Source organism: Botrytis sinoallii, assembly GCF_014898435.1.
Source record: "Botrytis sinoallii strain Bc 23 chromosome Unknown BSIN_009, whole genome shotgun sequence".
Classification (NCBI taxonomy): Eukaryota; Fungi; Ascomycota; class Leotiomycetes; order Helotiales; family Sclerotiniaceae; genus Botrytis; species Botrytis sinoallii.
In genome coordinates, this window is record NW_024066036.1 from 2,382,435 (window position 1) to 2,403,822 (window position 21,388).

The window sequence follows — 21,388 nt, forward strand, 5'->3', positions numbered from 1 at the left end:
CAAAACAACAATCACAAATAGTCAATCACCTTTCCATCCTTTTCCTCGACTGGAAGGTCTGACATTTAACCGAACATTGAGAAATCTCCGTACGGGCTTGATTTGGGTGGACAAACGGCTGGTAAAGAGGCACATTGTATTAAGATGTCTTACACTGAATTCTTGAAACGTTATGTCTTGATGGAATGAGGCGGCATGTTTTGCCCATATTCCAGATACCATTCATGCGCAGATTGACTTATTCGTTGACCTTTAGCATCATCCGAGGACTCTTTGAAATCTTCCAAGGTCTGTAAAAATGCGAATCTACACTTGTCTGTTATGTTTCCGGATGCCACCAAAGTCCTAAGAAATACCCATAAAGATTCCTCTTTCCATTTCAATGAAATTGCCATTCCAAGAACTTCTTCACATATCAAGGATTTTCGGTCAATCGGAGACGTCGCCGTTAAAAATGTAGGAGAAGATAGACAGGATAAGAGGAAAGACCACCCTGAGGTATCTCCTGGATGCCCCAAGCACCACTTCTTTACATTATATATTATTGTAAGGTAGGTAGTTTCATCACCTTCCACCGATTCCATCAACCACCTCATGTGAGACCATGCGTAGTAATTCCGAGGATGCCTCTCAGCTGCCACCATAACAACTGATGTAAGGTCCCGAGATACATCAAGAGGTAAATCCTTGGATTGACGAAATTCAAGAAGCCATCTCCTGTGGCTCCAAAGCGTCGGTGACTTTGTATGACGATTGAGGTGGGACGTTAAAAGACTATCAACGAATCGCAACTCGCTCTTTACTTCAAATCCCAGCTCAAATACAGTCTTCTTTCGAATACTTTGTACAAGTCTTTTTCGAGCGTTGCACGCGGTTAAATGTTCCGGGTCTGTGAGAAGAATGATCGAAGTAGCATCCCGGATTTCCTTTGAATATTCGGGGCCCAGATCTTTGAAGTTGAAGAACAGTTTCCGTGCAACAACAAATGCTTGGATAAGTTTGATTTTAGGTATACCAACACTGTTCTCGAGGACTACCGTATTGACATCCTCCGGTAACTGGCCTTTCCCAAGAAGCTCAAAGTCTATCAACTCGTGTCTGAGAGAATGATAACGAGGATCAAGTACTTTCACGATATCGTCGTAGACTTTTCGAGAATCGCTAGCATTCATAGATGCAATAGCATCTTTATCAAGTGCTCGTGACATGATGTCGAACTCTGAGGTGGCTGTACAATGCGTAAAATCATTCAAATGATACTCATCTTGCTAACGCGATCTATTAGTTGAATGGACTTGGGGATTATAACATCCGAAAGAAATGCCTTTTTCGCTGTCGTTGAGAAGATACTGTGGTAGTTCCAGAGATAGTTTCCATTCTCGTGATGACCTCAACATGGTCCGAGCTTCTGAAGCTTCCGTACAAATTACAAAGAGTCGAGTATAACAGCCCACCATCAAACGGACACGACACAGTTTCGACAACTACAATTTCAGGAAGTTTTCAAAGAAAGGAGCAGTCGGTTTCGACTACATAACTTTGGAAACATGCCGTCTCTCCTCTTTACATGTTTCCTTGTCCAGTTACTCATCCACCTCGTCAATACTTTTGGTGCAGATGCGATCAATAATATAGTAAGCTCTCCAATTCTCAATACCTATCCTTACAAAGTCCCTTTACCATTCAATCTTCCTCTCACAAAATCATCTAACCAATCCTAGCTATGGAATCTCTACAATATGTTCCCAACACCAACATCGCAGTCCGCGGGCGAGCAAAAGAAATTGAAGCGAGAATTCATGAAAGTTCGTCATGAAATGAATGCTACGAGCAGTCAAGACGAATTTGCCAAATGGGCGAAATTGCGCAGACAGCACGACAAGTTATTTGATCAGTTGGAGAAATCAAGTACGTCCCTACATACCCAAACCTACAGAATTCAATACGTGGCTCAAATCTAACATCTCGCCCACAGAATCCTCCCTCGATTCCACCAAATCTACCTTCGATTCCTCAATTTCTACGCTCCGCTGGTTGGGCACGAATGGTCTACGAATGTTGTTACAATTCTGGTTCTCAAAGCGAGCTATGTTTTGGTTGCCCAAAGGATGGTTCCCTTATTACGCGGAGTGGTTGTTGAGTTTCCCTAGAGCGCCACTGGGAAGTATCAGTATACAAGCATGGACACTTGCATGCGCAGCTGTGATTTTGTTGGTTAGTGATGCCTTGGTTGCAGTGGTCGCGTTAGTTTTGGGAACACAAACTGGTGCAAAGGCGAACAAAATGGAGGAGCCTATGAAGGCTGGCGGACAAGGTGCAGAGAAGCCTGGCAAGAAAGAGTTGTGAGGTTTACAATTCTTGATACGTATATATCTTTACGAACGCGATGTTGTACGAATATTTCTACATTTTTACGAAACACGAGAATATGGTAGAAAGAATGTCTCTCAACAATTAAGACGCAAAGATCCTCATAGCTAACGCTGAGATCATGCAACACGAGTGAGATGACTCTTGGCAGAGTACTTGGGGCTTAATCTGGGCATACTTTTTGACTGTGAGAGACCATTGAGAAATAGGTCGCCAAAGCTTCGAAAGTGCCACTACATGTGTGTCAATTTATACTATACCTAATCGTTCCCACGAAGAGACATTGCAGTTCGAGAATAATAAGCGCATATGAGAGAACAGAGTCATGTTCTCATGCGCAAGTGCGTTGCTCATATTTCAGACAACTTGTGCTTAAGTTTGGCTGATTTGTAGTTGTTAAGATTCCAAGAATGAAAATTTCAAGAATTTTATTTATGCGGAATTATTTCGAGACCCCACACTAATGGAGACGCTAAAGAAGCACTAACTACATGCAGCCACCGCCTTTATCATTGTTCCATGGCAGAATGCCTTTGATTGTCTTATCGCGAACGTGTTCTGAAGAAATAAGGAATCGATTCAAACCACCAAATCTATGATACTTTTGACAAGTTGAGCTTCGCACATATATCATGGTAGGAATATCGTTTGGGACGTACGTACTCTTCTCGCTTCTTGTCTCCCAGTTATACTCTTTTGGACCTACAATTCGCAGGCTCCCAGATCCACAAACTAACTCATCCACAGTATCAAGTCCATTGTAATATTCTTCGGGCCACTGATTCTACCCAAAGCAATCGGTTACTATCGATCGCAACGCGCAGCTCCTCAAGCCCATGGTCTCACAGTTCAACCTGTTCCTCCAAATGTATCTCGCGCTCTCACGATCCTCTTCATAACCTCTCTCGCTTTCCTCGTCAAAACCTTCCCTACTTTCACCACTCCCTCGCTCTTCACACTCACCCAGTCTCGTCTACAAATTCCAACCGATGTCCTCTTTACCCGTCTTCATACCCTACGTCCCACTGGTCTAACTCCCACCGACGAAATCCTCAAAAATGCATTTACGAGCAAAGAGTCACGTCTCTTGTATCTGAAATACGGTCCAGATACCATGATAAACTGTCTCTTCTGCAACCCCGAGGATCCTCCATCCTACTTACTCTATTCCCTCGTGAGCATCGTCATACCACATCTTTTCAATCTCTGCGTTCTGGCTCTCGCAACCAGTACTCTCTTTATTGGAAAAGAAGCAAATATGTGGCGCGGAAAAGCTACCACTCTAGCTGGCGCAATTGCGGTCCTCGATATCTATTTCGTCACACAATACAAACATACGAATAATGCCACTGCGCTGAGACTTGAGGAGATCGATCACTTTTATTGGAACATGCAACTTTACCGCAATATAGCATTGGCAGCATTAGATGGGCTCGTCGGTTGGCTTCTTTACCTATCTTCTACAAACCGAGCATTCCTCACTCCCCCTACAACGGCGGAGAAAATAGAAGCTACGACTAGAATTATAGACCAGGCGAGAGGAAAATTAAACGGGGTAGCATTAATGCGTAACACGACGGTGAGGGATAAAGATTTGAGAGGAAAAGTAAACGAATACTGGGTGAGAGAAGCAAATGTTATGTCAGAGGTATTAGAGACCAGGGAGGTAGTCGATGGTGTTCGAAATGCATTGGAGGGTAGAGTTGATCTGGTTGCGGTACAGAGGGATGCAGATGCCTTTGCGGAGGCTGTTCTTGGGGGTGTAGGGAAGGTGGTTATGTAATTTTCTAGTGTTTTGCATACATCGATTTATCCTCAATATTTGTGTATTATGGAATTTTATCATTACTTGTCGGTTTCGTAGAAAATTTATTCAGTGCAGAGAAGCTAACATAGATGAAATGAGCATACGTTATGACAAGCCTACAAAAGCTCGTCTATTTTCAGACTCCACCAACTGTCCCCTTTTTGTAATCCCAACCCCTTGATGAAAGGAATTATCATCGCACTACAAATTACACATCACTAAAACAAGACATAAACCTCAGAAACGAGCGACATAATCAAGAAACCCAATATTAAAATTTCTCCTGAACACAAGATATTTTGGTGCTAACAAGCCCACCAAGACCCTATATGATATGCTACTTGCCAAAACGAAATGGGATAAAGATTCCACGAGCAACGCCATGAAAAAAGATCCTCGTAGCACAATAAACAGACGGCGTGAAAACCATAACAACACCCAGTATCACACCCAGTGAAACGCCCTCGCAATGTAGCTAATATACACCTCAATCTATTTGACAAATGACGAAGCCCCTTCCTTCCCAATATCCTATTTTGTTGCGAGAGTAGCTGAGCTACTGACGCTTTCACTTCTACCATCTTTGACACTTCCTTCCTCGGCGCTCTTTTCTAGAAATCCTGTCCAGAGTTCTGATAGAGATTCCTTTTGAGAGTTCGAGGGCTCGGTAAAGAATTCTGTGGATAAGGATGGTGTGCTTGGTGTTCGGTGAAAGGGTGACATCGGTAAGCGTAAACTATTACTCGAAGCACCTGGCCTTGCTAAACCGGCTTGCTCTTTTTGTTCATCTGTCCAGTTCAACAATGAAGCAATGACTTGTAGTACTTGAAATTTCTTCGGATCCGAACGATCCAATGAGAGGAAATGTAAAAAGTGGTTTGTGACAACTTGTCTATATTTTGTTAGTTCCAAATTCCAATTCGTAGTATGGGGTTGTAACATACCTATCAACATTGTCCTCTACTTTCGACTTTTTAATAAATCTCAATGCTTTTGTGAGGTGATCATTAATCACAATTGCTTCATGACGAAGTTTGCCAATCAACAAGTTCTTTTCCTTGACTTCCTTTTCGAATGGTAGAAGTCGATTCAATTCTGTTTGTAGAGCTTCTTTCGAAGTTTCAGCCTCCACGCATCTAGAATCCGACTCCTGAACGACCTTTTTCAAGGATTGAAGTTGCTCATCATAACTTTCGACCATCTCCCGAAGTTCTCGTCTTCGAGTCTCTTGAATTTCCTGTAAAGCTCGTTGTAATCCATCGACCGCTTGAGAATGGCTATCACGTTCGGCGACCGTGGTTTCGTATGCTTCTTTTTGAGCAGAGAATTGTTCCTCCATATCAGAAACTCTACTCTCCAGGTTCTCTCGTATAGATCTCTCTTCCATAGCCAAAACTTCCCAATCTCCCATGGCTTCTTTTGCAGCATCGGCTTCCTCTTTGAGATGTTTAGCTTGTTGGAGCAAATCTTCCCTTTCATGGACCCAATTCTGTTGTGATAAATTATTACGATTCCGTATGGTCGAAAGTTCTTTGGACAATTCGTTCAGTTCATTCCGTAATTTGGATACCTCGTCCTCCAATCCTTGGATAGTACTTTGAAATGATTCCACTTGTGATTCTAAGTCTTCGATTTTCTCATTGGCCTCCGCCAATTCCTCTTTATCTGCCTTCAATCGTTCCCCCAGGGTAGTTTTGATCGTATTAACGCGTGTGAGTAAAGTATGATATTGAGATTCCCAGTTCTCTCTTGAAGATTCAGTCTCCTCCAATTCTGCTCGGACTGTAGAAATTTCCTCCTCATGTTGGCTCTTGAGTGCGGTGATCTCATTTTTGTATTTTTCTTCGACAGATGACAGATTCTCGGAGTATTGGCCTTTGGCTGTTGAATCTTCTTCCGTGTGCTTGCCCTGTATATCCTCGAGGGATTTTCGTAGTTGTTCAACTTCAGCGCGCAGTGCCTGACGTTCCGCCGTCATTGCTTCCAGTCGAGCACTCGAGTCCAATTCATCTGACCCATTACTTTCCGAGGTCCCTTCTTCTTTCCCGGCGCTAGATTGTGTTGGCGCAATGGTATGGCCATTACCCTCGGAGTCAATTTTGCGCCCGTTCGTTTGAGAATCTATGCTTGATGGAAATTGGGCATCCTTTGGAGTATTCTGTCGAGATTTGTCAGAATGCGCTTATGTTTGCTATATAGTGAGTTGTGAACAGGTGTCACTCGTACCACAGTTGACTGCCCGGATTCCTCTGGATTCCCATCTTCTTCTGCTGCTACGTTTACTGCGAGATCGTCCACTTGATCTTGAATTTGAGGTATTTCTCCGTTTGATTTCGATTTGGCATTCTTCTTCTTCTTATTGCTCTTCTTCTTCGCTATTATTTTGTCAGTGTTTGTTCTTATAGCGTGAGCTTCCCCACCATAACGGCGATGTACAAGGGCAAACGAACCTGGAGAAGTAACATTAGAAGAATCCGTAGGAGCTGTGGCTGACATGATCTGATAATGAGAACGGATTTGATAATAAACAAGAAATCTTTCTCTTTTGGACAAATCGCAATTCAATTATTGTCGAGGCTGTGAACCTTTGAACATTGCTAGGTAGTGTTCTCCAATTATGGCACAGTATATGTTCAGCCCGAAGTCTTAGAGCTGCGTAATGGTACGCTTTAGGGTCAAAGAAGTTACCGTATTCGTATATGTTTCCATCGGGTTTATGTTAACCCTGTATTTGTATTGACGAATGGTCGGACCCATCTGCATCAATTCACCACGTTCATCTACTATTATTCACGTGTATATGTTGGATGAAAGCCAATGTACTAATATGATATTGCAAGAAGGTATTTGTCTAGACAAAAGCAAGTGTCACATTGAAACCTAGGTACATATGTCAAGAACAAGGGCACAAGCCAAAATACCATTCATCCGAGTCTATTAGTCTCTAGGCCCACGGAATGATTTGAGATACTTGCATATAGGACAACTACTACAAACCTAAATCATGGATCTCATACTCCTGATAGATCCTCGAATGCGGGGATGGGAGAGCTATATTCTATAGTCATAGAATTATTCGCCAGTCACCAATCATCTTCTTTGATTTGATGTTTATCTCACTGACTAATGTTAGTCTGAAAACGACTATCCAAATTGATGCAAGACGAATATGGTCTTGAAAGGAATGGGCTATTCAATTAATATCTACCCCGCCCATTCTGCCATTCAAGCGAATGGCTACTTGTATATAAAGCTCATTAAAGTATCCTGAAAAGATCTCTGAAACTTCAAGCTTATATCAACATCTCTTCTTATCCATAACCCTAATAGTCAATCTTCAACTTCACCTTCTTACATCATGGGCTCCATTGAATCAGAGGGGCTAAAATCCCGCAATTATATCAAATGGGATGCTTCAGGGGTTGAAGTCATTCCTCCCAATGAACAGGAAGACATACAAGCTATTGCGGACCAGATCAATGCCATACAAAAAGCTCAATTTAATGCTCATCGCCATTGCTTTGGAGGTAATACTTCTCAGCCCTTGAGTCGAAACAGAAATGCTAAAATCGTCAAAAGGAACACATGCAAGAACTCAAGGACTGGTCAAGGGTGAACTAGTTGTTAGGGATTTACCTCCACATCTTGCGCAAAGCATGTTCTCTCGTCCAAAGACATATCCAATTGCCATGCGATATAGTACCGAACCTGGTGATCCAGCTCTCGACGATCGTATTCCGCAACCTCGAGGTCTAGGAATGAAGGTTTTCAATGTTGATGGTGAAAGATTTGACGGGAAAGAGTTGAGCACACAGGATATCGAATTCAATAGTACTCCTGCATTGGACCTTGCAGATGCAAAGACGACAAAAGAAATTATTGATCTTAGAATTAAGTACGGAGGAGATAAGAATGAGTTGTACAAGCATCTAGAAGCTCGCAAAGATACGGCATTACAAAAAGCTCGTGATGAAGTCAGGAACACCCATCTCGAGGTATATATTTACACCATCTAGCCACCCTACACAACTCAACTACTGACATAAATCTAGTCAACACGACAGTATTCGCAAACTGCTTATAGATTTGGTGACTATGTTGTTAAATACTGCCTAGTTCCATCTTCAGAAACGCAAAAGAAGCTTTATGAAGAGACGGTCAAACCAGATGCCCATCCAGATAATATTCTTAGTGAATGGCTCAAAGAATTTCACACAAACCATGACGCAGAATATCTCTTTCAAGTCCAACTCCTTGAGAATCTCGAAGACCAACCTGTGGAATATGCTGGCAAGATCTGGGATCCCGAAAATTATCCATGGCAAACAGTTGCCACCCTCAAGATCCCTAAGCAAGATAGTTTTATAGCCGCGAGAAAGACGTTCTGGGAAGATCACATGAGATTAGATCCATGGCATGGGCTCAAGAGCTTTCAACCTCTTGGATCACCAAACAGATTGAGGAAAGTTGTCTATCCTGCTAGTAGTTCTCTCCGTCGTAAGATGAATGGAAGACAGGAATTGGATGTTAATAGTATCGATTCAATTCCAGATGGAGGTTGGGTTATTGGGGCATTGTGAGCGTTGAAAGAATGGTACATGAATTATGATTTGGAATACGGATATTACTAATGATGAATACAACATAAGCTATTGTTGTCAAATAACCTCTCACAATCTGTGACTTTAGCTTTCTTTCGTCTAATCTAATCTATGAGTCCATCCAATTGCCCCTTTGAATCCTCGTCGCTTCCATCCCAGAATCTCACCCTTAATTCTCAGGCATCAATGACTAAGTTACCTAATCACGATCAAAACGCACAGACCTCTAATCTACCATAAAATCCTTCACCTCATCTCAACTTCTTTTCTTTTCTCTTTACATATAACCACAGCATCCGTTGTCAGCCCTACCTGGGCCTATCTAAATTTACTTGGATTTGTTCGGGTAGGATTGTAGTAGGGACTTTTTTTCACAAGACCCAAGTACTGAAATGGATAGCTCAGAGAAAAGAACGCTTCAAAATCCTGATTATTGTCTATGCGCGATGGACTTTTCAGGTTCGCTTTGTGTCTACATTCTGTGAAGAGGAAGGATGAACTGTTAGGGCGGTGATTGGAGTTGGAGAGGCGACTGCGGGAGGAGATTGGATGGAAGAGGAGGGAGTTCTAGAGGTAGCGTAGGTAGCAGCAATGAATCCAAGTTATTTTACAGCAATTCAATTTTGTCATGTCCATGATATACATCCATAACGCGCCCATCAAGCATTCAGAGAGAACTTGAATGGTAAATTACGTCAAGCCCAATTAGTTCGCCATTTGATATCTCATTGTTAATGCCAAATCCGGAGCCAGCTGGTCCAAAGGTAACGCCTGAGTTTCACACATCCTCAAAATAGCATCCTTATCCAGCATCCCAATATAAATACGTCGAGCAATAATCATCCTGTAAACCCAGCCATCTTCCCATTGAAACCTCAAGAATAAGCTAGACTAGTGTCCTTGTTATTTCCTAACCCATCTCAATCCCACACTCTCCGGGTCAAGCATTTCATGCAACATATGTCTCTCATGATCAACCACCAGACTACTGTTCCATGCCCTCTCTCTTGCCTGCTCATCAGTCTCTCCATCCCTCGGGACAACCTCGACTCTCCAGTCTTTGAACAATGCAGCTAATACAGCAACAAGTTCTACCTGCGCAAATTTCTTACCAGGACACACTCGTTGACCCCATGCAAAAGGCATGAAATGATTTGAGGTATCCCCTTCAACCTTTTCCTTGTCAAAATCTTGCGTGCTATGTTTTTCAGTGGAAGTGGAGGTAGACGACATGCTGATAAACCGGCTGGGGTTCCAGGCAAGAGGATCGGAACCCCAGTATTTTGGATGCGCATGAAGAGCGGGTATAGAACAGTGGACAGTAGTATGCGGCGGGAGGACGTATTTTTGACCATTAACTTCGAGAGTTTGTTCGTGTGGACCAGTAGTTTTTACAAGTTGAGATATGGGGTGACAAATACGGAGGGTTTCGAACTGCTGTTTGTGAGTATACTTTATTCTTCAGGAAGCCAGAAGTTAAGGGGACTTACAATAACAGCTCTACAGCGCTTTAACTGAAAGTATATTTCATATTTCCAGGACTCCATATTCACATCTGTGGGTAGATAATAGTTTATCTCCTCAGAAATCCAATCTTGGGTATCGGGATTTGCAGCAAGATGAATAAGTAAGCTGGTGAGCGCAATAGCTGTTGTATCATTACCAGCAAAAGCATAGACGAAAAGATTACTTAAGATCTCCTTTTTCGTAAGTGTCATCTTTCTTCCTTTGTCCCAAGTTTTGTCCGTGATCGTATCATCTGCATCCAGTTCTTCACCCTCCTCGCGAGCTTTCACTAGACGCGCTACTAGGTGCTTGTTCACAGTTTCTCCACGTGCAAGATGCTCTTTCTCTTTATCCATCAAACTAAAAATATAGGAGCGGAAGTCATCCATCGCTCTGGCTACATTTTTGGATGAATGAGGTGTCCACCAGGCTTTTAGACCTTCTTCTCCGAAAATGAAAATTTGGATGATGGATGATAGAATCGTGGATAGAGATTCTCGATACTGATATGACTTATTATTCTTATGAGAATCTAGCTTCTCAACCTCATGACCTTCAAATGGGTACACTTCGTTAAACATTGCAGCTGCAAGAACATTGAGCGTAAAGTTCTTGGTATCCAAATGTGTCGATCGAACCGGTTGTTTCGCCTGTTCAGTCCAGTACTCCAACATTCCTTTCGCCTGAGCTAATGACTGTTCCCAAACTAGTTCATTATTCTTTTCCGTAAAAGTCACCGTCGTCATCTTCCGATGAGCTTGCCACTCTGCATCATCCGCCGTCGACAAATTCCGTCCATAAACATCCAAAACAGCCATCTCCTCCATATTCCTCCTGAACTCCGATTTCCTCGTCAGAACCTCGTAGATGATTTTAGCATCCGCAACACAGAGTTGTATACCCGCCGGATGAACAACCAGAAATGCATCGCCGTAATCAACAAAGATTTGGGCTCGCTCATTGGCTTCCCAGCCGTGAGAATAGATGCGCGTGAAGTTCTCGGATGCAATTCCAAGTCGTTGACAGAGTCGCACAATGGAACTACCATAGAGAAGCCAGATGGGGTCCATGGGCGATATATAGCGAATGAAGTAGGGCAGACCTATTGCGCGGGCTTTGGCACGGTTGGTGGCTAAGGTTTGAGCCGACCAAATAATGAATCCGAGTGGGAGAGCGAGAAACGTAACAACTATGATAAGCAGCAACATGGTGTAGCTACTTGAGATTCCTAGAGACAGAAACGGATGAAACGCCATTTCCATTTGATAGAAGAATTTTGATGAAGACAGTCGAAGAAGCAAAGGTTTATAAGCTTGTCGAAGCGAAGTGACTCGGCAAACAAACCCCCCTCTACCACTAAGACACAGCGCCAAGCATAATTCCTTTGAACAGTATCCGGTCCATTCTGTCATCACAGTGAATTCCTAAAGCGAATGAAAGTTGAGGAATTGGAAATAATCACATGAATTTGAGGTTCTCATGCCTGCTGTCATTGGCCCACTTTCTGCGGTACAGTCACTGTGTGGAGCCGATACAAACAACAGTGGGAGAAAGTACGTACATATGATATCCATTTTTGCTTGTACCATCTTGGCAGATCTGATCAGTAGCGAGGCTCTTTTCTCATCTTGATGAACATAGCTTGACAAACATCAAATGGTATGAACTGGATATTGTCAAATGATATTGTGAGAACATCAACTTTTGGCTTTGAGGGTTGAAGGAACCTGAAATTTTCGCAGACGTGTGCCATTGAGTATCTGTTTTGATTTCCTCTTATTTAGGGACATGATAGTATCCTACTATAGTCTCTTACCCCTTTGTCCTCCATTGCTGTTCTCTAGCCATTTCCACTCTTATTCCTCTCAAAACACCCAGCTAATCTGTTCTTCGCTAATCGTCATATAAACATCACTAGTGTGGTATACTTTGATGTCGAGCTGTCCAAGGAATGACCACTCGTCGAGACAGACCCTTCACTTAGGAAGTGGAAGATTGGTTGTAGTAAAGATATAGTATTGATTTCAGGCCACAATGACTACGTGCCGTTAGTTGGGACATCAAAATTGCAGTGAAACGTTGGAGAATTTGACTGTGTCGCAAAGCATCTTCTCGGGACGAGAATCCCGAGTTTGCTACTACATATTAGGTGAGTGAGCCGAATTTGTTGAGCTACGCATGATGACCAACAGTTGGAGAGTTCGAGGGAGTAATCATACCATCTTCCTTGCAGACTGCAACTATTATTTTCTTTGTGTTACATCAATTTCTTCTTCGAATAGGGGCAATTGCCCGTTTGTGCATATGATGAATTTCTTTGGCCATTTTCAAATCACAAGTTTTATAATCTTCTTCCTCCAAAAATAAATTTCATGCCCAGAAATCGTTTTCTCGAAGCAGCCAAAATCTCACAATGGATGAGGAAAAAGACAAGCGCTCTAGAACTCTGGTCGAAAAAGAAATATTTCCAGAGAACGGCCAACCTAAAGAATTACTTGAGGATGTCGAAGATTCCTCGGATCGATATCTCACTGGGTGGAGGCTTACGCTCGTAACAATATCTCTAGCCCTAGGAATGTTCCTCACGGGCGTCGACAGTAGTGTCATTGGCGTAGCAACTCCTGGAATCACAACTTCATTCCACACGATCGATGACCTTGCCTGGTATGGTTCTGGCTATATGCTTCCACATACTGCTCTTCAACCTATCATAGGTGCTTTCTACAAATCTTTCAATGTCAGATATGTCTTCTTGATATCGATTATTATTTTTGAGGTTGGGTCTTGTCTGTGTGCTGCTGCACCTACTTCTGCAGCTTTTATCATCGGTAGGGTTATAGCTGGATGTGGTGCTGCTGGATTGCTTCAGGGAACACTAGCAATAGTTCGACTATCTGTTCCTAAGAGAAAGATCCCTCTATATTATGGGCACGTCCTTAGCGTACAGGGAGTCAGTGCCTGCACTGCTCCTATCTTTGACGGGATATTTACAGATAAATTGACATGGCGATGGTGCTTTTGGATGTAAGCTTAATATTATCTGCTCCGTGAAATCTAATTTTTCCATATCCTGACTGTTATAGAAACTTACCTATAGGCGGTGTTGCATTGGCAATGGTGATGCTATTCGTGAAACCAAGATTACCAAAACAAGCCAACGACATCAGATCCTCTCCTTCAAAAATCACAGCGCATGGACTGGGCCGGAACCATCATTTTTCTCAGTGCCTTTGTATGTTTATATTTGGCTTTGCAATGGGGCGGACAAACAAAGCCATGGCGCTCATCAGAAGTCATCGGTCTCTTCATCGGCTTTGGTCTTTTACTGGGTCTTTTTGCATATACTCAAAAGTTCACGGGCGAAAATTCCCTCATTCCTCGAGGAATCTTGAAACAGCAAACTGTTTTATTTGGTACCATTTATCTGATTCTGTTTGGTCTCCAAATGGCTGTTGTGAGTAGCCCACCTTTCTTCTACTGGCGAAAAGAGTCTAAAACTACCAGTATTTACAATACATACCAATATATTTCCAAGCTGTACGTGGTACATCCGCATTGAATATTGGAGTTCGGATGATAGCTATGGACGCTGGCAGAATCGTTTTCATCATCATTTCGGGGATCCTCGTTACTAAATTTGGACATTATGTAAGTGATAGCAACATTGTGTTCGTTCGATATCCTAACTAAGTATACAGATGCCTTACATGGTCGTTGGAACTATTATCACTGTCATCGCCGCAGGTCTGTTGACAATGTTTGATCTTAATACCTCGACAGCTCACTCAACAGCTTTCATGTTTCTTACCGGAGCTGGGGCAGGCATAGGAGGCAATCAACCTTTTACTGCGTTACAAGCTGCATTGAAGTACGGGTCGTCCATATACCTATCTACGAGTACATTCTGACCATAAACAGAGAAGAAGACTTATCGATTGGAAATGGCTTAACCGTGTTTGGTTTGCAGTTGGGAACGTGAGGTAAAGAAATACCAACAATTCAGTATTGTACCACGCTAATAAAACTACCAATTTCTCTCAGATCCCTTGCATTCGCCATAAGTCAACCCGTCATCCTCACAAAGATCTTCAGTCGTCTAGCAAACAACCCTCTTACATCAAGTATACCACGCCCGTCAATCATCGCAGCCGGCGCCTCGCATCCAAACCGACTCGTCGACAATTCAGCCGCATTAGAAGTGTTGCGAAAAGCGTGTAATGAAGGTATCAGAGATACCATGATTGTCGCGCTTGTTGCAAGTTGTTTGTGTCTTTTTGTCTACCAGGAATGGAATGGTTGACATTAGAAAACACTGGTGCGAAAATTAACACGGATACAGAGAATCCTGAATCGGGAGTTCTGTCACTGGTGGAAAATAACAAAGATTCGTAGATCTTTTCCGTTGAGTCATTTTTCTTTGCTCTTCATGTTGGCAAAATCACTGACAGCTTCTTCGTGTTGCTGGTAAACCCAGGTTACGTAAGTAGCACTGCAATAGATAGAGTTATGAATGGCGGTAGGGTTGACATGCATTGACAGTTTCAAGTCCTTGCTGCTCTCTATTCTCAACGGAATTCTCGCTCTTGGAGAAATCGAAAGTAATTAATGTAAGTTCTTTTGGTAGCATTCTTTATCAGAGAGATTTCAAAATTCCTTATATATGAACGGAAATTGCAATCTGTTATTTTAAGTATATTCATTATATTTCTATAATAAGCATATTTCCACTTAGGTTTATATAGAATATATAAATAACCATCTACATCTCATTAGTAATCTTCATCTCTTCTCAATACACAATATCACCTAAAGGCCGTTGAAAAGACTGCAAAACCATCGTGTATGGCTCATATAAATCAGACCTCAACAATCAGATTTATTTATAATACTTCATCACCTTGCCTTGTTCGTCTCCTCGAAGTAGAGGTAATACTATTAATGAAGTTTATCACCTCCTATTCTCTTCTATTGACTTTCTAGACTCATGTCTAGACCTAGCTATCTGGAACAATATAAGAGGTACTATTATATAATGCAGTACTTCGCTACCTATACATTATTCTTCAAGTGATGTACTCCTATATCTGACTCCAGGTAAGACCATACTCTAATGTGCACAATTGCATGAAACTGGGTAAGCGGCATCATGTCGTCGTGTCAAATTTTTTCGGTCGTAAAATCAAGTAGTAGCTTGAAGTGAGCCGATTCAAGGCCAGAGTGATATCAATACAGTGTAGCACAGTATTCCACGCTCCACGTTGCATAGTTCGTCCACATCTACTTCTATCCACATAAGTCTCGAGCAGATTTTTAATCACAATCGTTAAACTATGCTTTACTTATGAGCACATATTTAGTGTTGTCTTTGATTTATCGTCGATTCCGAATGTTGACTTCAGGAACAACGAAGACTTGTTGCGTGCTGCATTGCATTCATCATGTTGACGTTCGGTAACTATAAACTTCCCTTCATCGAACCATAAAAGCTATAGAAAATAATGAATTATGAAACTTCCCAAACAAAAGCATTGCAACCCAAATCTTAAAGGCGTAACGACAATACAAATGCAATAGGAAATCTGAAGATCAAGATGAAAACAAAACCGCAAAATACCCCAAGAAACTTCATCACTGAACCACACACGTGCATGCAGTCTGTCATAATTCCAACTTGTCTTCATACAATAGAAATTGTATACCACGTAATCCCATCTTCATCTACATCAGTTGAAATATAGTCTTTTTCTGAAGGAAGGGCATCGCCAAGACCCAGCTCTTTGAATTGCTCATCTTGGGTAAGATTCATGGCTCGACGAATTAGTTTGTAATCATCAGCCCAATCGTATACAACGAAATAACCGACACGCTCATATTGCCCATTTTCTTGATTGGTCAATATTAGCAAGAGCACCTTAATTACCGAGTCTTTCGAGACGCCAATAGGTAACATTAAAATTGATTCAGAATAGCTCTCCAAACCACAATCTCTATGATCCCAACGGATATCGGAAGCGCTAATTGGGAATTTACCAAAGGATATTCCGCGATAGTTGTTAGGAGTGTTAGGACGTGACTCCATTTCAAAGATCATCATGAACCTTGAGCGGAGGGTCAGGACTCCGCTCTTAACACCTCCAAATGGATCGTCGGCATTTTCAAGAGTTATGTCGATTTTGGTGACGTCGGTATACGCTTCATGAAAAACTTTTGTATCCTCAGGAAAATAGACTGAATGGTTCACTGCAGCCCATGACCAGGAAGGGGCTCGCCCAGTGTTTTCTCTCGGATGTTGCCTATGCTCACCGTAGGTGAACCAGCACATCTGCTCTCTAATCCAAGATTGCCACAGTCCTGCAGAGTACTTATCACCATTTTTCTTTTGGTGTTGTCTTGCCACACCACCTATCGCAATTAAACGATCACTCTCGTTTGTTAACGAACAATCAGTGTACATTTCGACAATCTTGCTCCAGGACAGGAGCTCTTGTTTAGGTAGATATAAATAGTCGTTATGAAAAGCTTCCGGTAGTATATCGGGAAAGATTTCACAAGCCTGATTAGTTCTACATTCCCAAAAGAGTTGAGATTCAGTAAAATGTAAGGTCCGCGGGGCTAATATTCACTCCTGGAAAGCCCAAGCGCGTTTTGTCAAGGCCGCATTGGCGATATTGTTGGTATACAAAGCGCTATCTGCAATGCTGTAGACCTGTTTTTGACGGTCCATTTTCACTTCGACCTTATGTTTTTCCGTGTATCTCAAGTCGCGGTCAAACAAGCAACCAATGGTACCATCTGGGGCGGCTGTGGCAGCAATATTCAAGCTTGAAAGTCCATAAACGGTAGCCATTCGAGAAGCCTCTTTACTCCAATCCTCAGGATCGCCCTGTACTATACATAACGAGTCAATCCATAGCCATGAGAACCTAAGACTCTCGCAATATCAATTGCATCGCGGAAAGTTTTGCATAACTTATCATAAGGAATTTTTATCAAAAAATCTTGGAGGTTATCCTTTTGGAGCCGTAACACTTCAGTCTTTCCCCAGCAATGGCTTAGAGTTGCATATTCTGAGCAATTCTCGTTGGAAGACATACACAGACGTATTTCTTGAGAATCAATTTTGATCAGTCGTGTAGGTGAAACAAAAATGTCTTCTTGTTGCTTACAAGCACTGTGATTTAAGTGGCATTCTCGAATCCATGCCCGCACAATACCCGTAGATTCTTCAGTAGTACCTAATCGAAGCTCTTCACAGCTATTCTGACCATTTTTTCCATCAATATAGCAAGAATCCGAAGCATGGTCTAGTATGATTTTTGTCCGAGTAATTATTTCCCGTTGATCATCCTTGATTGTTCGGAAAGTGGATAATATAGTCCAATCGTATTCATTATCTGTAAAGAGCACTATATCTTCTCCAGGTTTAAGTTGATCAAGCGGCAAGTTGTCGCCGGCCTCATGAGCACTGAAATCGTAATTTCTCAATCCAAAGGATAATATACTCAGAAAAAGAGCACACAGATGACAGCCACCTGATGCGGATGCTCTTAAGTCAGACATCGTATCATAATGCGCAAAAAATTCGGGCACGAAACCTAACTTTCTCCAAATAAAACTCACAGACAGAGGACCAAGTATCAAAGAACACCCTACAGAATTTGCACAAGTCGGGATTCAAAACCTCGGTCGTGATCGTGTTCATTTCGTTCTCACTCTCCATGCTATCTTTGGCCCCTTCAAATTTTTTGATCGGCCATCGTACGACAACAGAGTCATTTCTTTTTAAAGCAATTCCTGAAGAATCTGAACGGCAATCTCCCGAGCTTTCTTCTTCTTCACTCTCTTCATGTTCCACTAAGGGAGCCTCATCATGATGTTTATCCACATCGAAATCGCTTTCGTTATAGAAATTGTAGTCATCCAAAACATCTGTTTCAGTATTTTCGTGTCCCTCGGTCCCACGAGATGCCTCTTCTCTCCCCTCATCAATATCACTTCTGATACTAAAATCCTGGCCAGGATTGTGGCCCGAATTCTTTGTCGAGGGGTCATCGTTTGAACCGTTATCAATCTTCGGATCTCCATTTGTATCGGCGTCGTCAACCTCCACAAGAACTTCATCATTTCCTCGCTCTTGAGCTTCATAAACACCACCCACTTCTACATCATCCGTCCCAGCAGCATCCGACGGCAATCTTCCCATTGCATCAGACTCCATCGCTCCCAGCTCCAACCCGAATCCTCTCAAATCCGCAATCCCACCATCTTCACCATCAACTCCTGATCTCTTTTCCGCCGAAGACATAATTCACAAAAGATATATTATGAACGCAACAAAGTAAGTAAGTAGGTAGGCTGAAAGGTGGGGTAACAGCGGTTCTCAAGATCCATCGATATCTCGCATGCATGCTTACGTACCTATCTAGTACCTACCTATTTAAGCAGTCACGTTACAATTCATGTGACCAGCCATATCTCCTCGTACTCGTGATTGCAATTCTGCAGGGCATCTCAATCCCTATGATATCTACCAGAGAACTGCAGCATGTGGAGTATAGAGATAACCAGCTCTTTCTTTCCTACTCGTAACCACAATCCCAAAGCCTCAATTTCTAAGAAACACACACTCAAGCTGCATACTCATGCAAAACCAACCAATCACACTCCAATCCCGATCTTCAGAGCTGAAATAAGAACCAGAGAATAGAGAATCCCACCTACCCAACCACCCACCCACCCACAAATACACATTCAACTCTTCATACCCTACCCTCCCAACCCAGCTCGCCATCCTAAATCCCTACAAGAGAATCGAGACACACTCAAAGCTCCATCGCATCACCCATCATCAACAACGATACCCCGATGCAGAGTCCACACCTACCTGATTTGAAGCCTCATCCATACACACCTAGTATCTACGTACGCATAGCACTTCCCCCTCAAACACTTCCAATTCCAACCAGAGCCCTCAACCCCCCAATCCCGAGTCCAAACATGCCATGCACAACATGCTCTTTGAACTTTGAAGATATCTCCAAAGACCCAAATACCCACCTACCTAATGCACAACACTACTCGGTAGTTTCCCCTTTGCACCAATTAAAAAATCCACACCATACGTGCAATTCAACAATCTCAATCCCAATCTCTCCGAATCTGTCTGTCTCTCCCCCCCCCTCCCTCCCTTGGGAAAACTCCACCCTCATCATCCTCAACTCTATTCATCTTCATAAGCACTTTCCCAATTCCCTAAACCCCCTCCCCCCATTCCACTCAACGTCTAGATTCTTTTTGTTTCTAGAATTCACAAAATGCATACGTGTAATCTTTCAATCAGCTTACTCCAACTACAATTTCCAGAGTATGTACTAACCATTTCCTCCTGCACGTTAACGGTCTATCGAGAAAAGGTTTCTCTCTCCTATTTTTTCCATCTAGATTTCCGTATTTTCATATTGATAAACCAATTGGTTACAGTTGCAATCACTTTGTACCTACATATACCACTTCCCTCTCTCAACAGATCGCATCTAGTCTCCACTCTCCAGTCCCCGTCTCCAATCCCCCATCTACAACCTCCAAGCTACAAAAGCACATATACACCTAGGTACCAGATCAGAATAATGTAGCACCATAAATAGGCAGTCATCATCAAACCCCCACCTCAGACTTTCTCAAGTCTCAGGCTGTGTCTCCCAAAGCCCCACCCTACCTACGCCTCATAGATCTTAAAAAGATGTATCAATGAAACACCTCAACCCCCAAAGTCGTCACGTCACTATTTACCAAGCAACCGGGTTTCGAGCACCCGCTTCCGTTTTCCGTCATGTGAAACATATACATACTTCTTTCTTATATCTTATCCGCAGGTTCCGATGGATCACATGCAGGGCGCCGATGTGGCTTTATGAGTTCGCCTCATTTATTTCTATTTCTCGGGCCCCTGGATTTGTGATTTGTGACTTGTGACTTGAGCCCGAGTTTAGAAGCAAAGATTTGAGGAAAAGGAAAGAGAGGAAGAAATCAATTGGCAGGATAGACAATATGTATATGATAGGGGTTTATGTCTGGGCATTGAAGCATATGATATTTATCCAGACGAACGAAAAGGATTCCAAGCCAAAAAGAACAGGATTAACCGTAACACAGCGGAAGCAAATATAGAAACAATGTCACACACAAAAAATCGATACTTGGAAACATCAATCATCATGTGACATTGTATCACCCTGATAACTCTGACAGAGCGTAACACGAAAAGCAAAAAAGGGATGAAAAAAGATCAAAGTACATGGTTGATATGCCGGTAGCCATTGACATCCCATCTTTGTGTTACGGAACACGACCTTTACACCGGTGGGTAGGTATTCCGCTCTTAGCCGACTAGCTGGATGGGATTTGGACATGTTTAAGGGATGAGATAGAATGTGAAAATAAATCGGGGCTGAATATACGGGGATGAAGCGGAACTTATCTTCATCATCGAGATCGATTCATCTGGAACTATTTGAAGAGAGAGAAGTTTGCGATCAAAGTGGAAAAGAAAGGAGCGGTGGAAGAGATCGAAGCAACAGAAGATCTAGAATCAGCCACGGGGGCTGATATCTGACCTGAATGTCCCTAGAAAATGCATGGAAGTGCATTTCCCCATCACATTTTGAAATTCCCATGTCGATATTAATGAGATTGATCGTAATAGGAAATCATGAGAGGATGGGATGGTCAAACTAGGGACTCCAATTGTGGGTGAAATGAAAACGAGCATTATCTGATGTCGTCAACCAAATTCCGAACAGTGCGAAAAGAAAAGGAAATTATTAGCATAAATTTTCACATTTTCGTATTTGGCACAAACCTACCCCCGGGGCCTACCCAGATTCCCATCCGATTTGTACAATACCTTTATGCAAGATTACCAGAATAAATGCAGCCAAAGTAACCCCTGAATGGGTAGAGTGACATTCGAGAGCTCTCGCCTGCCGCCATCCTACACCAGGGCGAGACCAGGGATACGATTCCCTGTATTTTGTGGAGGAAGGATTGGGATTTGAGTGGTACGCGAGATGTTTCGTTATGCAAGTGACCGTTTGTAGATATCTAG

At 42.5% G+C, this 21,388-nt stretch overlaps 9 protein-coding genes across 9 annotated transcripts; 4 read left to right on the forward strand and 5 right to left on the reverse strand.

Moving 5' to 3' along the window:
* Positions 1 to 170: 170 nt before the first annotated feature.
* EAF02_006197 (uncharacterized protein) lies at positions 171 to 1,208 on the reverse strand (the record flags this gene model as incomplete). Its single annotated transcript, XM_038902245.1, has 1 exon — positions 171 to 1,208. One exon carries the CDS (start codon positions 1,206 to 1,208, stop codon positions 171 to 173), a length of 1,038 nt encoding a protein of 345 aa, XP_038758462.1.
* A 339-nt stretch (positions 1,209 to 1,547) lies between these two features.
* Positions 1,548 to 2,346, forward strand: EAF02_006198 (uncharacterized protein; the record flags this gene model as incomplete). Its single annotated transcript, XM_038902246.1, has 3 exons — positions 1,548 to 1,634; positions 1,722 to 1,908; positions 1,976 to 2,346. 3 exons carry the CDS (start codon positions 1,548 to 1,550, stop codon positions 2,344 to 2,346), a joined length of 645 nt encoding a protein of 214 aa, XP_038758463.1.
* Positions 2,347 to 3,002: 656 nt separating this feature from the next.
* On the forward strand, positions 3,003 to 4,153 carry EAF02_006199 (uncharacterized protein; the record flags this gene model as incomplete). Its single annotated transcript, XM_038902247.1, has 2 exons — positions 3,003 to 3,025; positions 3,118 to 4,153. 2 exons carry the CDS (start codon positions 3,003 to 3,005, stop codon positions 4,151 to 4,153), a joined length of 1,059 nt encoding a protein of 352 aa, XP_038758464.1.
* Positions 4,154 to 4,708: 555 nt separating this feature from the next.
* EAF02_006200 (uncharacterized protein) lies at positions 4,709 to 6,673 on the reverse strand (the record flags this gene model as incomplete). The annotated part of the gene is made up of 3 exons (XM_038902248.1): positions 4,709 to 5,069; positions 5,122 to 6,335; positions 6,404 to 6,673. 3 exons carry the CDS (start codon positions 6,671 to 6,673, stop codon positions 4,709 to 4,711), a joined length of 1,845 nt encoding a protein of 614 aa, XP_038758465.1.
* An 862-nt stretch (positions 6,674 to 7,535) lies between these two features.
* EAF02_006201 (uncharacterized protein) lies at positions 7,536 to 8,757 on the forward strand (the record flags this gene model as incomplete). The annotated part of the gene is made up of 3 exons (XM_038902249.1): positions 7,536 to 7,704; positions 7,757 to 8,172; positions 8,230 to 8,757. The coding sequence occupies 3 exons, from the start codon at positions 7,536 to 7,538 to the stop codon at positions 8,755 to 8,757; spliced, it is 1,113 nt and encodes a 370-aa protein (XP_038758466.1).
* A 924-nt stretch (positions 8,758 to 9,681) lies between these two features.
* On the reverse strand, positions 9,682 to 11,492 carry EAF02_006202 (uncharacterized protein; the record flags this gene model as incomplete). Its single annotated transcript, XM_038902250.1, has 2 exons — positions 9,682 to 10,212; positions 10,269 to 11,492. The coding sequence occupies 2 exons, from the start codon at positions 11,490 to 11,492 to the stop codon at positions 9,682 to 9,684; spliced, it is 1,755 nt and encodes a 584-aa protein (XP_038758467.1).
* A 1,205-nt stretch (positions 11,493 to 12,697) lies between these two features.
* On the forward strand, positions 12,698 to 14,192 carry EAF02_006203 (uncharacterized protein; the record flags this gene model as incomplete). Its single annotated transcript, XM_038902251.1, has 4 exons — positions 12,698 to 13,234; positions 13,439 to 13,738; positions 13,789 to 13,932; positions 13,983 to 14,192. The coding sequence occupies 4 exons, from the start codon at positions 12,698 to 12,700 to the stop codon at positions 14,190 to 14,192; spliced, it is 1,191 nt and encodes a 396-aa protein (XP_038758468.1).
* A 1,769-nt stretch (positions 14,193 to 15,961) lies between these two features.
* On the reverse strand, positions 15,962 to 16,738 carry EAF02_006204 (uncharacterized protein; the record flags this gene model as incomplete). The annotated part of the gene is made up of 1 exon (XM_038902252.1): positions 15,962 to 16,738. One exon carries the CDS (start codon positions 16,736 to 16,738, stop codon positions 15,962 to 15,964), a length of 777 nt encoding a protein of 258 aa, XP_038758469.1.
* A 165-nt stretch (positions 16,739 to 16,903) lies between these two features.
* On the reverse strand, positions 16,904 to 18,589 carry EAF02_006205 (uncharacterized protein; the record flags this gene model as incomplete). Its single annotated transcript, XM_038902253.1, has 3 exons — positions 16,904 to 17,172; positions 17,379 to 17,816; positions 17,905 to 18,589. The coding sequence occupies 3 exons, from the start codon at positions 18,587 to 18,589 to the stop codon at positions 16,904 to 16,906; spliced, it is 1,392 nt and encodes a 463-aa protein (XP_038758470.1).
* Between the last annotated feature and the right edge of the window lie 2,799 nt (positions 18,590 to 21,388).